We start from the raw sequence: 17,829 nt of genomic DNA, 5'->3' as shown, positions 1-17,829 counted from the left end.
AGTGGGACGGCTAGATGTTTGCTTTCTAACGTCACACAATAAGAAGCATACAACATACCCTATGAAACGTTTTTGTAAAAAGATGTTTAACATAATCAAATCAGGAAAACGAGCAAACCCAGACATTGAGTTACTCAATGATACGACTGGCCTGAACTTTCCAAAAAATAAAGTTACTAGATGAAATACAGAACACTGTTTTTTTGAATGTCAGATGAACAACAAAATCATCTTTTAGTGTAAGCATGGTATATATTATACTAAAGGATGAGTCATTGTTTATCCGACATTCAAATCAACCGAGCATCCTGTATTTTTATTTTCTAAATCTTTCAACCCTGGAAAAAAAAAGGGTGTTATCCTATTCTAGATTAAAAGCCTAAAGAGGTATAACCAGGAGCAAACCATGAACTTTGGCACCTGGACTGAAAAAGAAACAAGACTATAAAACACATTTTGGTGACAATCATGGTAATTGGAATACACAGTATGTTAGATGATATTGCAAAATTACTGTTAATTTTCTTAGGTGTGATCATGGCATCATGTTTATGAAATGGACATCCCTGTTCTTCAGAAATATATAATGAAATATTCAGGATTGATATGCCATGGTTTTTGTAATTTGCTTTCCAATGATTCAGAAAACACACACACACACACACACACACACACACACACACAGAGTACACAAGGAGAAAGAAACTAATGTAGCAAAATGTATTATTCTTTCAATTTTTGTCAAGGTTTGGAAATGTTCCCAAAATTGGGGGTAGGAGGAAAGAGCCAGCAGAATACAAAAATGTATGATGAATAACGTCCTTAAAATAATGTCTCCTCCATTGACATCAAAGTCTCAGAGCAATTCCTTCATGGTTTACTTCTTATATAAAATCAAGGAAAAGGAATTAATATATTTTTACAACTAAAAAAACCCCAATATTTAAACTATGTCCCATCGCCTACATATCCCCTAATGACCCTGTAGACACTCCCTTCAGTTGCAATCTGACAATCTTTTCACCCTTTTTCCATGTCAGTAGCATAACCTAACTATGATTCGGAGTGCTTTTTGACTGGTCCCTGGCACTGCCTCTCCCCCTCTCCCACACCCAGTATTTCAGGCTTCTAGGAACAGTGGCTCCGAAGATTGATTGCAATTATAACGGTAACGACAAAACTTCCCTGTGAGTCAGTGGTGCCTGTGCAGCAGGACAGAGGCAAATCACTAAAATAAGCAGTTCTGTTCTGGATCTGTACTGAACATTCAGAAAAGGACTTAAAAACCCTATTTGTGCAGGTTGAAGAAAAAACTCTTCTACGGCACAGTTTCATGAGGCAGAGTTTTATGTTTCCTCAATTTTGTGAATTGCCATCCTGAAGCATTATGAATTATGCTCTCCACTTGCAACACCCAGACCCAAAGCCCACACTAACATGTTACACGTTCAACTGCAGTCTCTTTGACTTAACCTCTTTTATTCCAAATACCGTAAAGACTCATGTCTGACTAATCTAATGTGGTTATTTTAATCCAAAGGGCAGCTATATATTGCATATTAGGTCCCTATCTCCAAGAATAGATGCCCCCACCCTTAAGATGCAAACAAATAAATCCGGGAAACCTATGTGGCTAAACACAGTCATCTAGTCAAATTGAAAGCACAGGTTGGCAACCAAAAAGGCAAAAGACCAGTTGCCTCTGAGGAACCACCAAAAGAATGTGGGGCAGACCTAAGGGAAAAATCCAAAATAAGGGTCCTAAAGGTGCCCTAAGTATTACCAACATCATTTAGAACATATCAAGGTGATACTTTGAAGTTATTATTTATAAATTATTGAGTAAATGTACAGAAGTTTTGCATGGAAATAATACACCCAATTTCTTGAAGGTGAGAATAGGTGAGGGGTGGCCTAACCCTAGTAAAGCTCAAATGCCTGACTTTCCCCACACATCACCTTCTTCCTCATTCCAGACACTAACACTGGGGAAGAAGGGGATTAAGTGCTGATGCTGACATGTTCTTCTAGAGAAGGACCCCATTGTCTTAGTCTGTTTGGGCTGCTATAACAAAAATACCACAAACGGGATGGTTTATAAACAACAGAAATTTATTTCTCACAGTTCGGAAGGCCGGGAAAGCCAAGTCGTGGCACCAGAAGATTGGGTGTCTGGTGAGAGCTCACTTTCTGGTTCATAGACAGCCATCTTTCTGCTGTGTCTTCATGTGGTGAAAGGGACTGGCGATCCCTCTGGAGCCTCCTTTTTAAGGTCATTCTGGGCTGTGCCCTCTTGAGCTAACCATGTCCTTAATACCTTCACATTGTGGTTAGGATTTCAACATATGAATTGGGGCGGGGGCGGGGGGTTGTGGACAAAGGAACAGTTGGTCTATAGCTCCTACCCTCTAGCCTCAAAGCTTTTGGAGATGGGCCAAAACACAGGCAGACTCTACTTGGCAGTGCCTCCAGAGCCTCTCTGGAGGTGTCAAATCAATGATCTCATCTACCTCAAAAAACTTGACAAACAAGAGCAAAACAAACCCAATGTCCCTTTTTACCACTTTCATCCAACATACCCCTGGAAGTTCTAGTCATTGCAATAAGGAAAAAATAAATTTAATTTAATTTAAAAAGTAAAGAGTACACAAATTAGAAAAGAAAAAATAAAACTATTTTCAGACAACATGGTTTTCTATGTAGAGAATTCCGAGAAACATACAAAACATTTCTAGAACTAAACAATGACTCCAATAACTTGTAGGATTTGAGATCAACATACAAAAATCAATTGAATTCCTATATACTGACAATGAACAAGTTAAAACCAAAATTAAAATGATGTCATTTATACTTGCTAAAAAAATGAAATGTTTTGGTATAAATCTAAAAAATTATGTATAAGATCCGTATGATAAAAGTTACAAAATGCTGATTAAAAAAAAAAAACGCAAAAAAGACCTAAATACTTGGGGATTCACACCAGGCAATAGCAAAAAATCCTAAACAATCCAATTAAAAAATGGACAGGAGAATAAATAGACATTCTTCCAAAGAAGATATAAAGATGGCAAACTGGTACATAAGAAGGTGCTCAACATCACTAATTATCAAGGGAATCAAAATCAAAACTACAAGGAGATATTACCTCATACCTGTTAGAATGGCTATTATCAAAAAGACAAGAGATACCAAGCGTTTGCAAAAATATGGAGAAAAGGGAACTCTTGTGCACTATTGGTAAAAAACATAAATTGGTACAGTGACTAGGGAAAACAGTATGGAGGCTCCTCAAAAAATTAAAAACAGAGCTACCATATGACCCAGCAATTCCACTTCTGGGTATTTATCCAAAGGAAGTTTGGATAGGGAGGTTTGGATAAGGAAGTGATTTATCCAAAATCATTATCGATTCATCAGAAAGATATAACAATTGTAAATATTTACTCATTATTGGAACACTTAAACATATAAAACAAATATGAACAGAAATGAAAGGGCAAATAAACAGCAATAAAACAATAGTAGAGGACTTTATACTCCATATTCAACAATGGATTCATCATCAGACAGAAAATCAATAAGGAGGGGCGCCTGGGTGGCACAGCAGTTAAGCGTCTGCCTTCGGCTCAGGGCGTGATCCCGGCGTTATGGGATCGAGCCCCACATCAGGCTCCTCTGCTATGAGCCTGCTTCTTCCTCTCCCACTCCCCCTGCTTGTGTTCCCTCTCTCCCTGGCTGTCTCTATCTCTGTCAAATAAATAAATAAATAAATAAAATCTTTAAAAAAAAAAAAAGAAAATCAATAAGGAAACAGTGAGCTTGTATAACACTATAGAGCAAATGAAAATAACAGACATTTATAGAATGTTATTTTCAGCAGCAGCAGAATACACGTTCTTTTCAAGCACATTCTCCAGATAGATTGTATGCTGTGCCACAATACTAGTCTTAACGAATTTAGGAAGACTGAAATCATATCAGTCTTTCCTAATCATGATGGTATAAACTAGTAAGGAAAGTTGGAATATTCACAAATATATGGAAATTAAACAACACACTCTTCAACAACTTGTGAGTCAAAGAAGAAATTAAATGAGAAATCAGAAAGAATCTTGAAATGGAATAAAAACATGCCAAAACTTATAGGGTCCAATAAAAGCAATTCTAAGTAGGAGTTTATAACAATAAACGATTGGATTAAGAAAAAAGAAAGTTCTCAGATAAACAACCTAACTTTACACTTCAAGGAACTAGAAAAAACTAAGCCAAATTTAACAGAATAAAAGAAATAACAAAGATTAAAGCAGAAATAAATGAAATAATGAGTAGATGGACAATAGAAGAGATAACAAAACTGTATTGGTTCTTTGAAAAGATAAAATCAACAAACCTTTCATTAGACAGAGAGAGAGAGAGAAAAGACTCAAATAAATAAAACTATAAATGAAATGAAAGAGGGGACATTACAACTACAGGAATATAAAAGATCATAAGAGACTATTATCAAAAATCTTATGCCAATGAATTGGATAAACTAGAAGAAATGGATAAATTCTTAGAAACATTCAACCTACCAAGACTGAATCATGAAGAAATAGAAAATGTGAACAGTTCAATGACAAGTAAGGACATTGAATCAGTAATCAAAAATTTCCCAATAAAAAAAACAAACAAAAAAACCCAAGCCCAGATGGCTCTATGGGCAAGTTCTATCAAACACTTACGGAAAAATAAATGCCAATCTTTCTCAAACTCTTCCAAAATATTGAAGAGAAGGGAACACTTCCAAACTCATTTTACAAGACCAGTGTTAATATAATAATGGATATATGTCATTCCACATTTGTCCAAACCCACGGAGGTAGGATACCAAGCATGAACTCTAATGTAAACTGTGGACTTTGAGTGATTATGTTGTGTCCACGTGGGTTCATCAAATATAACGAATGTACTACTCTGGTGGGAAATGTTGGTAATGGGGAAAGCTATGCATGTGAGGCAGGAGGCACATGGAAAATCTCTTTACCTTTCCCTCAATTTTGTGTGAACCTAAAACTGCTCTTAAAAAATAAAGTCTTTAAATATGGGGGGGAGAAAACCACAACAGTGGTGAAAAATTTTAGCATATCGCTTAGGGTCACTTAGATTCAGTTAGGAAATAGATGACATACTCAACAGGCTAATCTGACTAGGAGTTATATAGAACGGACCAGCTTTTATTTTAGGCTAATTTGGCCCCACGACTGAAGCATTATCTTTCTGAGTCTTCTACTCAATGCCCCATATATTACAAAGTTTCCCTACCTTGGATGTTGAGAACTAGAAAATTTTCTTGCTCTGTGAGAATATCAGAAATTTTCCCACTTGCTCCTTTCAGGTAGTTATTTCCCCCGCAGATTTCCCGGCAGGCAGTTCTGTGCTGAGGCAGATTCCTCACTTGCACACTCTGAAATGAAAGGGCAATTCTGGGAGAAGTCTGGAGCTCCTTCCACAGTTCTCTCCCCTCTGGTACTCTGTCTGCACATTGGCCTCCCTTGTACCTTGGCCTCCTTGGCCACCTTGGCCCCCCCAAATTCTCAACTTAGTCTTCTCAACTAGGAGGGACTACACTGCAGCCTGGGAACCCCCTCTAGGTAATTATTGGGAAACCATAGAACTGTCATCCTTTGTTTATCTCCTCGTTTGTTTATCTTCTTTCAAGGATTACTGTTCATCACTGCTGATTGTCTGATGTTTGAAAACCATTCTTTATAAAACTTGACTGTTTTGTTTTCTGTTTTTTTTAAATTGAGGGTAAGTGGATATATCCGTCCCTGCTGCTCTGTCAGGGCTGGGAACAGAAATCCTTTAAAAATAATTTTAACTTAAAAAAATAATGAAAAAGACCAAATAAATATATGACCACAGAGAAAGAAAGAGTGAGCTGGCAGAATTCACAGGAGGAATTAAGGATTTAAATAAATAATTGGAGAAATAAAAGTCACATTCGAAACTATAAAAATGAAAGATACAGGGGCGCCTGGGCGGCTCAGTCGGTTAAGCCTCTGCCTTCAGTGGCTCAGGTCATGACCTTGGGGTCCTGGGATGAGCCCTGCTCAGGCTCCCTGCTTCTCCCTCTCCCTCTTCCCCCCTCCCCCGCTTGTATTCTACCCTCCGCTCTCTCAAATAAAGACATAAAGTCTTTTTTTTTCAGGGTTGGGATAGATAACTTTTATTCCAAAAGAATTCCATATCCATATTCCATATCAATAACAGCATTTAGGTAAGTGTATACCCTTGCTTCATAGACAAGATTCATTTGAATGCCTAAGTTAAGGCATTTAAAAATTATATATATATAATTTACATCACCCATTCAATCTCATTTCCTTATATAGGCAGCATCCTATAAAATGAAAAGTCTGATTCTAAAGGCCATATCTGCATGTAAAATTTTAAAAATTAATATATGCATGGATTTTTTTACACCAATCTTATAAAAACAGTATGTTCCGTTTCCAGGGATAATTAGCATCAACTTTGTCTGCTGCTAATTTCAGTTATTTCTCACCAAGTACATTAAAAAAAAAAGTGAACGATACAGTAACATGGAGGGCAGGATTTGTAAAAACTTCTGTTAAAAAATAGAAAATGATAAAAAGAGAAATAATCAGAAAGAAGATAATACAAAAATCAAACACCGTAGCTCCAACATATGCATAATTGGTATTCCTGAATAAAGAAAGCAAAATTTAAATTATTCCAAAATTACAAATGAAGAAAACTTCCCTAAAATGAATGAAAAATTGCATTTGCTGACTAAACCCGTATAATTTTTCCCAGAAAAATAATTATGCATAATAATCAACACAATGATGTACTCTAGAGCAGGATAATAAAAAATTCACTAAGCAGGTAGATTTTGGGTAGGAAAATCAAGTCATCTGCCACAGCTGAGAGGAAAGAGTGGGTTTAATCTGAACTCTACTTCTCCATGGCAACATTTAATGACAGAGGAAGGTGGAGGAATGTGTCTAGGATCTTGAAAAGAAGGAAGATTGAACCAAGAATATTAAACCCAGCCCATTTGTTTTATGTTTATGGCAACAGAAAGGCACTCTCAATTTTGTACAGACTCTGGGAATAATGAGGCACTAATGAGTCCTTCTTTAAAAAAACGAAAAAAAGAACACTTAATAAAAACTCTATCCCAAAAGGATTGAATCAAGAGAACTTGGGGAAGGGGAACCCATGTTTGAAAAGTATTGGTAATGACGACTGAATATATCTAAATATAAGATGAAATATTATATTTATTATTTTAGAAGAAAATAAAAGTTTATAGACTTTGACAATGTCAAAATTATTAATTTTTGAAAGTGTTGGTAGAGAGTATGTACTTACCTTATTTTCAGAAAAGTCAAAGCCTACTGAAAAAAATTGACAGATCAAAAAACAATTCCTTGCTTAATTAAAAAAATTGATGTTATTAAAATTTACATTTGTAAGTAATTTCTAAATAACATTCAGACAGAAACCCAACACAGCTCACTAATCCTCTCTAATAAATCGATGAGAAGCCCTTTACAGGTCAGGGCAAAGTAAGGACTATGACCAGACAGAATCATTAAATAAAGTTAAACCATTCAAATTTATGAATTTAAAATATGTAGTCAGTGAGCAAGAGTATGAGGGAGGCTACTGTAACGAAAGTAGGACGGTATTAGTAAAAGGTTAAACAAACAAACAAACAAAAAGAATACAACATGCAGAAATAAACTCACACATGCATGGTCAATTGATTTTCAAAAATAGTGTGAAGATGATTCAAGAGAGAAAAAATTGTCTTTTCAACTAACGATGCTAGAACAATTGGACACTTATATGTAAGGAAAAAAAACTTGATTCATACCTCCCACCGTATGCTAAAATTATCTCAAAATGGATTATATGCCTAAACATAAAACCTGAAATTATAAAACTTCTAAAAGAAAATATAGGAGAAAATGTTCACGGCCTTGGATGAAGCAAAGATTTTTAAAAATATGACACCAAATGTACAATTCATAAAAGAAAAAAATCACAAATTGAACTTTACCAAAATTAAGAACTGCTATTGAAAATTACCAAGAGAGTTCATTTTAAAAAGGACTTCTGGAATATTACAGCTAAGATTTCAAAGCTATAATTTAATTATGTAAAAAAAGAAAAGTAAGGTTCAGGGACTCCTGGGTGGCTCAGTGGGTTAAGCGTGTGCCTTTGGCTTAGTTCATGATCCCAGGGTCCTGGGATGGGGTCCCTCATCGGGCTCTTGCTCAGCAGGGAGGCTGCTTCTACCTCTGCCTGCCGCCCCCCCTGCTTGTGTTCTCTCTCTCTGACAAATAAATAAATAAAATCTTTTTTTAAAAAAGAAAAGAAAAGTAAGGTTCAGCATCCTCTAAAGTCTCTAATCTCCTAACTCTTGCAGAGTGGGAGGCCAAACCGGCCACCCTAAGCCCAGACAAGGGGTCCCGAACCTGTGGTCATACAGCATCTTATGCACCTAACACAACTTTTACCAGTCTGAAGATTTACTTCTATTCAAATTTGTTAGTACTGTTTTAATTGCCAGGGACAGAAATCCTAACCTGGAATAAATTAATCAGAAAGGAAATGTTAGAACTAATGAAGTCCAGGGGTGGATCTGCCTTCAATTAGTGCTGGCTCAGGGGCTCAAATGATATCATCAGAAGCTGGTCTTTCTTCATCTCCTAAGACCCACCTAAGACATAATAAATCAGAATCCTGAGAAGTTAGACCCCAGAATCTTAAAACCAACAACAGAAAACCCTTTCCAGATGAGTGCCACAAAGCACTTATCAGTTCCTCGCTTTCTGTGTGTACAGCTTGTCTTTGCAAGTTAACGCAGGCTTCTTGTGTGCAAGGACAATTTCTTCTGCATCCTAATCGTGTCGAAGATTGTGGTCGATGGATATTAAACAGGTATTCTGTAAAGTCCGGTAGATCTAGGGATGCTGTAAGTTTAATGCTATAAGCATCAGAAGGCATTTGAAAAAAAAAAAAATCTGTATTCTTTTGGAAAATCTGGGTGAGTGAAAATACAGGTGGATTCAAAGTTTTTGAACAACTACATCCAAATGGAATTAGTGAATAAATCTGAGTTAGTACATAGCAGTATTCCAAAGCACTCTGTTCTTGGCCCTGCCTTGTTCAAAATTCTTTTGAACTTGAATAAAGATATAGATGATAAATATGACATCTGCTATTGACAAAACCAGAAGATGTCAAATGATAAAGATGTATTTCACAGTGTTCTTAAAAAGCATGGTCACCCAAACATTACCACTGGATCAATTTTGGTATTCTTCCAGTCCTCACATTACATATATATATATATATATATGGTTGGATCCATTTCCCCTGAGCATCAACGTTTTGGCTGCCAGCTTGTCTAGACTTACATCCTTTGACTCTAAATCTAGCAGGAAGAAAAGCTTTTCTTTTCCACAACTTGAAAAAAAGTTCTGTCCTGATTTCCATTGAAGAGAACCAGATCCCACGCCTGTTCTTAAATACCATTCACAGGAGCCAAGGGTTCATGATGCTCTGGTCGGCCACGCCTGAGTTCCACACTCTTCGCTTGGGAACTAGTGGTGGTGTCAGCCACATCTAAGGCACACATGGGCTCAGAACAGGGAAGGGTGGTTCCCCAAGAAAATCTGATTATTGTTTTGGTAAGAAAGGGGAATGGCTATTGAACTGCTAAACAACAAACCAAATAAGCCAGGGTTCGTAGGGATTTACATTCTACTCAGGAAGACAGCTATGTTAACAGGTATTTTCAATATGAAATGATAAATGTTGGGGCACCTGGGTGGCTCAGTTGATTAAGCATCTGACTCTTGCTTTTGGCTCAGGTCATGATCTTGTGGGTCGTGAGATCGAGCCCCTCATCAGGCTCCATGCTCAGTGGGGAGTCTGCTTAAAGATTCTCTCCCTCTGCTCCTCCTCCCACTCACTCAGAAACTCTTTCTCTCTCAAATAAATAAATCTTTTTTAACAAAAACATAAATGTTGTGATTAAATTTTACAGGGCAGAGGGACAAGGAAATTCAAGCTAAGGGCCAGGATTATGGCCAAGTAAATTTCTAGAAGGGGATGATTCCTGAGTCTAGAAAGATTCTAAGTTTTTAGGAGATGTAGAAGAGGGCTTGGGGATGATGTAACGATGTTTCCAGGCATCTTCGACTTATAAGATTTGATCCCCTTTCAGACAGGAATTATGTCTTATCCTTGCCCTCCTGGAATCCAACACGGTGCCTGGTGTCTAGTGGACACTCTGTAAGTGTTTGATGAATTTGTTAATATTCCCTCATAATGTGTTCAGCAAAAATTCTATGGTAATTTGTAAGGTAAATATTTAACCACATTATTCACAGAAGGAAACTGAGATACAGAGGTTAGGTCATCAAAATCACAGTGCCAGCCAACAACAGTGCCAAGGTAACTCCCACAGAGGCAGGGACACATCCAAACCAAATTCTAGACATAAGGTAGAATATCACAAATCCTAGCCTTGCATTATTAGTGCTGTAAATTGAGAAATAAAAACAAGTAAAAATTTTAGTATGGTTAGCAGTTCTTATAAAGCCCAAAACACCAGATTTTTTTCTAATGATTTCAGATGTCAAGTGGTAAAAATTTATTTTATAATGTTCTTGAATAAATAAGGACTGGGAAAAAATTGAGAGGGAAACATGTTTGTTTGGGTGGGTTGCTAAGCAACACCACACATACCAGAGAGTCCTTCTGGATTTCCTTTGGAAGGTGAAATCTGCAAGACCAATGGGTCCTTCTGCTTGTGTCCGCTTCATCTGTTCACATGGGAAAATAGAAGCAAAACAGGAAACAAACAAGCAAGTCTAGTAATACAGAAGCCAGAAGTGTGGAGAATACTAAGTATTAAATCGGACTGGACTATTTTTAAAGTTGCCTTTTAAAGGGCTTGTCTGAGTGTCCACCATGGCACTGAGACAAAGAGATGGGGTTTGTGTAGCATGTTCCAGAAGAACTTACCACACAGATGAAATAAAACCAAATAGCCTCCAGCTATGTTATTTATCCTGCAGTATTTCAGGCCCTGTAGGTTATTGAAACTTGCAATATGGCAATAGGATTATGGCAACCAGGTGAAGAAAAATACGAGTTTGTGCGTCTCATTTATTTAATAAGAGAAAACTTCTTATGAGAAATAGGGTTATAAGATAAATATTAAAGGGAGTAATTCTGTGGGAAGGGGGAGAAATTTACAGGTTCAAGGCCTACTTGAGGAAAAGCAAGGCACTCTGAAGGGGGAAAACATGCCAAGGTAAAAGCACAAAAGAGAACATTAGGAAGCCAGAAAGAATGACTAGGTATTTGAACAGGAAATACATTTCATGGCTGGTGATGGGTTTATGAAAACTAAGATTGGAACTGGTAATGAAATTGCTGGAACACAAGATTTAGGATGCAGTGCATTAAATACTGTCCACGTTATGGTACACAAATATTTCTCTGGATTTTTTAAAAATCACATTACTTGTGAAGATTTGTAATTAAAATTTTGGGTAAGCACACATTTAACTCTGAATTATGTATGTGTGGACACATTTTTGGTCAGTCTGAATTGTTTTGGAGACAATGGTATAGTCCTAAAAAAGAATGTTTCAAATTTTATTCCAAGTAATTGACACTATAAAAGATGGCACATTATTATTATTATTATTATTATTAATTATATATATAGAATAAAGGCTACTCTTTAACATGCATCTCAGGCCTTCCATGATCTGGCCCTACCTTCCCCTCCCATGCCAGCCTGAGTTGTCTCTCTCCTCAACCCCTTCTTGTGTTGAAAGACTTGTTACTGACTTGAGGCCCTGGGGGCCAAGAGCAAGCCACCCCAAAAAGTGCACCTTAGCATACTGATTGTTTTAAATAAAAGTTACTTAAGAAACAGCTGGTGTAAGGATACTCAGAACCACCTCCACCCCCCTCCAGCAGGAAATCAGCATCCCATATGAAAGGTACCCTTCCTGTGCTAAGAAGTACAAAGATATCCTTATCACCGGAGATAGGAACTTTAAAGCCCAAAAAGCTGTAGAAAAAACCCTGAGATCATAACCTGAGCCGAAATCAAGAGTCGATGCTTAACCAACTGAGCCACCCAGGCGCCCCATGCTCTTCTACCTCGATTATGATAAATATTTCCATCTATTACAATAACTTATGTGGTTTTTGTTTTTTTGTCACAACTGGATTACGAGCTTCTTTGGATCAGACACTCCCTGACTGGTGCAGAGGTTTCTACAACAAATACTTCTTGAGCACCTGTACGTGCCAGGCACAATGCTATGGAAGAACACGATCAGTGCAACAGGCAAAAATCCCAGCCTTTAAGGAGTTTGCATTCCATGCAGAATTGTTGAGGGACATGAGCCTAGTCAGGTGTCATCATTTTCAGTCATACCATTAGACCTTTGGTTAAGACTGGGGTTTTCTAACCCTTCACGTAGAGCCCTTTTTAACCTTCACATACCACCATTTCTTCTCTGAGGTGCAGGGGGACTTGGAATAACTTATGCCCACAGGAAACTTTATTTTTTAAGATTTTATTTATTTATTTGAGAAAGAGAGAGAGCCAGAGCACCCGCACACGCACAAGCAGAGAGGAGGGGCAGAGGGAGAGGGAGAAGTAGACTCCCTGCCCAGCAGACAGCCTAACTCGGGGCTGGATCCCAGGACCCGGAGATCATGACCTGAGCTGAAGGCAGATGTTTGACCGACTGAGCCACCCAGTCACCCCCCACATGAAACTATAATTATGTCACTGTTCAAAACATTATCTTCAATTTTGTAATGTTGGTTTCCCAAGGGTGTTTTGATTTTCCACAGTTCAAGGTTTAGAACACAGCAGATGACTCCTCAGTTTATCCATTTCTTCTTTGTTCTTACTTTTTTTTTTTTTTGCTAGCAAGTCTATAGTCCAGAGATACAAGGAGGAGAATACTGAGTGGAAAAACAATAATACCAAGGAATAATAGACTAATAAAATTAATTCAATTACTATTTATTTATTGGGTTCAGGTTCTGTGCTTTCACTATGCCTAGTAAGTAACATTATTATTTTAATAGAATATCCAAGATAGAACAAAATATTCTTGGGACTTAACTGCAGGGAGTTATCTCATTGGCGAGATACATACGCTAACTCTAAAAAACAACAGATGGGAGAATGTAATTTAGTATTGTAGAGAAGAGAAGTTGTTCCTCTACCCTTCACGGCCTTCCAGCTGAACTTAGAATTAAATTTACATGAGACAGATTAATAAAGGGAGAAAACCCCAAAGTTCTATTATGTGCACACAGAGGCCTAATAATGAAATTAAGGCCTAAACAAATGACCAAGGCAGGCAGTTTTTATATTTTTTAGACAAAGAGACAATATTTGTGAGGAATTGACAGGCATAAAGAAAACAGATGTTTGAGAGCTTTAATTAATAAGGAATTCTAAGTGGAATTTGGGTTGAGGCAGTAGATTAGGAAAAACACACTCTGTCTTTAAGAAGCTCAAAGTTAAGAAAAGGATACTGATAACTAAATAGATAAGCTGTAGAATTGATGATAGGTGGCCATGATTACCTGAATAAAATCAGCATGTTATGAGCACATAGGGAATCATACAAGATGGGAAACAATGCTAAGAAGGTAGATTGGGAGCTATTATGGGCTGAATTGTGTCCCCCTCAAAAATTCCCATGTTGAAGTCCTAATCTCCAACAACTCAGAAAGTGACTGTATTTGAAGACAGGGTTTGTTTTGGGTTTTGTTTTTTAAGATTTTATTTATTTATTTGACAGAGACAGCGAGAGAGGGAACACAAGCAAGGGGAGTGTGAGAGGGAGAAGCAGGCTTCCCAACGAGCAGGGAGCCCCATGTGGGCTCGATCCCAGGATCCTGGGATCGGGACCTGAGCCAAAGGCAGACACTTAAGGTCTGAGCCACCCAGGTGCCCTGAGTGTTTTGTTTTGTTTTGTTTTGTTTTTTAAGGTAATTAAGTTAGAGTGAGGTCATTAGAATAGGCCCTAATCCAATGTGACTGGTGTCCTGATGAGAAGAGATTAAGACCCAGACACCTACAAAGAGACCACCATGTGAAGACTCCAGCGGAAAACCACTATTTACAAGTCAAGGAGAGAGGCCTCAGAAGAAGCCAATCCTGCCAACACCTTGATCTCACACTTCCACGCTCTAGAATTGTGAAAAAATAAATTTCTGTTGTTTACGCCCCCCAGTCTGTGGTACTTCATTTCGGCAGCCCTAGCAAACAAATAAATACAAGAGCAGATGAAGAAAATTCACTAACCTAACCTAAGGAAATTAAATTTTATCTGTTAAGCTGTGGGAAGCCCCCCAGAGGTCTCTAAGCATCAATGTGACGGGAGCAGTTTGGGTTCTGAATACAATCAGGAACCTGGGGACCCCGACGAATGGAGATGGAACTGAAAGGTCTGTTGTTCCAGTGAGGAATAAAACAAAACATAAACCAAGGGCCCTGGACGAAATCACTGACAACAGGCATGAGAAATAGAGATCCTATAAGAGAGATTTGGGGGGCAGAAGTAGCAAGATCTGGGGAGATGAGGTGTAGGAGGAGAAAAGTAGACAGATGAGGGTATCAGGGAGAAGCGTAGCTTGAGAAGGAGGACAGCCATGCCTCAAATTTCAACTGGGGGCACAGGAGGCAACGCAGGCTTAAAAGAGGAGAAGAATGGATATTTAATTTGGGATAGGTTAAGTCTGAGACAATTGCAGGAACATCCAGTTGGATGTGCTCCGTAGAGTGGGAATAAAGTTCTGGGCTGACCTGGGCTTGTGACTCGGAAGCCAGAGTCTAAGGCGGCAGCGGGGGGAGGGGATGAGCTCACGCTCAGAGCACCAGCCATGTGAAGGTTCCAGGACGCAATCTTTGGGGGTCCCCACAATGTGTGGAGAGAGGAGCCAACCAGAGGTTGAAGAACCCATCCAAAATGCAACGGAAGCGGGGACAAGGAAGTCAGCAGTAGTAGTTTGTTGGTAGTTTCGCTAGTACACACCATCCCACAAAATGGTTTTCTCTCTCTCTCTCTCTCTCCCCACTTTGGGAAATCGAGGCAAAAGCGGCTGGGGGTTAAGAGGCACCAAGCATTATGTCAGGGTCACGCAGGCAGTGACAGCTCCGGAAGCCCCTTCTCCGCAGGCGAGCGGGCGGGGCAGCGAACCGCTCCCTGCCGGAGCCCCTCCACCCGAATGGAATGTGGGCGCCCGCACCGGGCTCCGGCTCCACTTGGAACGGGAGCCTGGGCGCCGCTCGCCGACCGCGCAGTCCGCGGGGGCGGCTTCCTCGCACCTCCCCCTGCAGCGCGCCGCGGCGGCTGGGCGAGGCGAGGCGAGCGGGAGGCGGGCCGAGGGGGCGGGCGAGGGACGCGGGACTGCGGGGAGGTCGGGGGCGGGGAGCAGGAGGCGGCGGGCCCCGGGAAGAAAAGAACATGGCTCCGGCGGCGGGCTGCGCCGAGCGCGGCGCGGGGCGAAGGCGCGCGGGGAGTCAGTGACCGCGATGGTGAACTCGAGCCGCGTGCAGCCGCAGCAGCCGGGGGACCCGAAGCGGCCGCCCGCATCCCGAGCGGCCGGCCCCGGCCGGCTGATGGCGGGCGGCGCGGCTGTGGGCGCCGGCCTCGCGGCTCCGGGCGGCCTCCGCGAACAGAGGGGCCTGGAGATCGAGATGGAGCGTATCCGGCAAGCGGCCGCGCGGGACCCCCCGGCCGGAGCCTCAGCCTCGCCTTCTCCTCCGCTCTCGTCGTGCTCGCGGCAGGCGTGGAGCCGTGACAACCCAGGCTTCGAGGCCGAGGAGGAGGAGGAGGAAGAGGAGGTGGAAGGAGAGGAAGGAGGAATGGTGGTGGAGATGGACGTGGAGTGGCGCCCGGGCAGCCGGAGGTCGGCCTCCTCCTCCGCCGTGAGCTCCGTGGGCGCCCGGGGCCGGGGGCTGGGGGGTTACCACGGCTCTGGCCACCCGAGCGGGAGGCGGCGCCGGCGAGAGGACCAGGGCCCCCCGAGTTCCAGCCCGGCCGGCGGCGGCGACCCGCTGCATCGCCACCTCCCCCTGGACGGGCAGCCGCCCCGAGTGGCCTGGGCCGAGAGGCTGGTTCGTGGGCTGCGAGGTAAGAGCGCGACCCGCAGCGGCTGATGCACAAACCAGAGCTGCAGGCGCCGGCCGGAGCCATCGCCCGCCGTGGGCAGCTTTCCGGGGCTCCATCTCGCATCCCTCTCGTGTCCCCGCCTCCCTTGGAAGCGCGTACCCCACCTCTGCTAATTGTGCCCTACTTCCGGTACCCATGGCGGGATTCCACTACGCCCTTGTTTGTGCCAATTTGAGGGATACCTTCTTCTTCTAAAAGAAGATAGGTCAACATATTTTTACCTCTGTATATAAGTGAAAGCCGTAAAGAATGAAAGGATACCTCTGAAGATTTTTTTCTTGTAGGGAAAAAAAGAAGGAATATTCTAATATAACTGAAGGTGGTTGCACCTGTGTATCGGGTCTTCCACTGGTCTGGATGCCCCCTTACCCCTCATTCCATTCTGAAAAGGGTAACTGTAGTGTTATCCAAGTTGTGGGAGAAGTGTCATTGAGTTGTCACAGATGTTGTTTTGGTGATGTGTGTGGTTGTTTTGGGGAGAGCAAGCTGTTGAGAACACCAGAAATAGAATAAAGTAATGTCTATGAAAACATGTAGCCATTTCTAATCTAGGCATTTTTCTAAAACAGTTGCAAGGAAAAAGTTACATTGTTTTAAAAACTTGGTAGTATGTTTTTAAATAGCTAACTTAATGTTCTTTGAAATTCCAACAGTGAAGTCACCAGATACCAGCTGTGTGTACATGTGTCAGAGTTCAGTGCACCCAGCCTTCCAAAGGCAGGAAAGGAATTTTCAAATTTGTCAGTGCGTATTTAGAGGGCACAGATTTTCCAGGAGCAGAGAGGATCCTGTTTTTGCAAAGTTTTGTCGGAGGCATCCTTGGAAAAGAGTTGCATTTGCTCTCACCATTCAAATTATTTTAATCTCCACTTTTAAGAGTTTACATTCTCAGTTCTTTTGAAAGTTTCCCTTCCCTACTCTTCCCTATCAGTTTTGCAAATCTTGTACAAAAAATCCAGGTGTTTTTATAGCAATGTGATTAAGACCAGGTCAGCCCTACACCCAGATTCCAGTTCCACCACACACTGGCCCTATGACCTTGAGCAAATTGCTTAATATCTCTGATCCCCAATTTTTGCTTTTCTTAAAAAGAGATAATCATAATACTTTGTTCTTGAGTGGGGAGAATTAAATGAGATGAAACATGTGAAATGCAAGCATGTCACTGACATGTGAGTGCTTCATAAATAAAATCAAATTTTTAATAGTGTACACTTTTGTACTTCATTTATGTAAGTGCATATGCTGTTAATTCATGGCAGGGTGGGGAACAAAAGATCCTTTTGAACAACCTATGTAAGTTAGTAAAAAACCCTAATGCTTTTTAAGGTTCAAAACTGTATCCAAACAAATTATTTTTTTTACATTGTTTTAAATGTGCTTAAAAAAATATTCACTGAAGTAAGAGAAGTTTTTTTACAAGTTAGTGAATAATAAGTTATGATACTTTTACCTTTTGTGAATAAACTCAATAATGGAATATAATGAAATGAAATATATATCTTTATATGAGTTTATATACAAGTATAGTTTGTCAAAAAATTTTTTGCAAAAAATTTACAGTATATAA

General features: G+C 40.4%; 1 protein-coding gene across 1 annotated transcript in view; it reads left to right on the top strand.

The window, feature by feature from the left end:
- Window positions 1-15,619: 15,619 nt before the first annotated feature.
- The window catches only part of PKD2 (polycystin 2, transient receptor potential cation channel), a 52,301-nt gene continuing 50,091 nt past the window's right edge, over window positions 15,620-17,829 (top strand). Inside the window, exon 1 of the mRNA XM_040625078.1 lies at window positions 15,620-16,220. Within this exon, the coding sequence (XP_040481012.1) occupies window positions 15,620-16,220 (601 nt within the window). The remainder of the gene's footprint in view (window positions 16,221-17,829) is intronic.

The sequence above is a fragment of the Ursus maritimus genome, unplaced genomic scaffold, assembly GCF_017311325.1.
Source record: "Ursus maritimus isolate PB19 unplaced genomic scaffold, ASM1731132v1 scaffold_8, whole genome shotgun sequence".
In the NCBI taxonomy this organism is placed as follows: Eukaryota; Metazoa; Chordata; class Mammalia; order Carnivora; family Ursidae; genus Ursus; species Ursus maritimus.
This window is presented reverse-complemented; position numbering and strand designations above follow the sequence as displayed.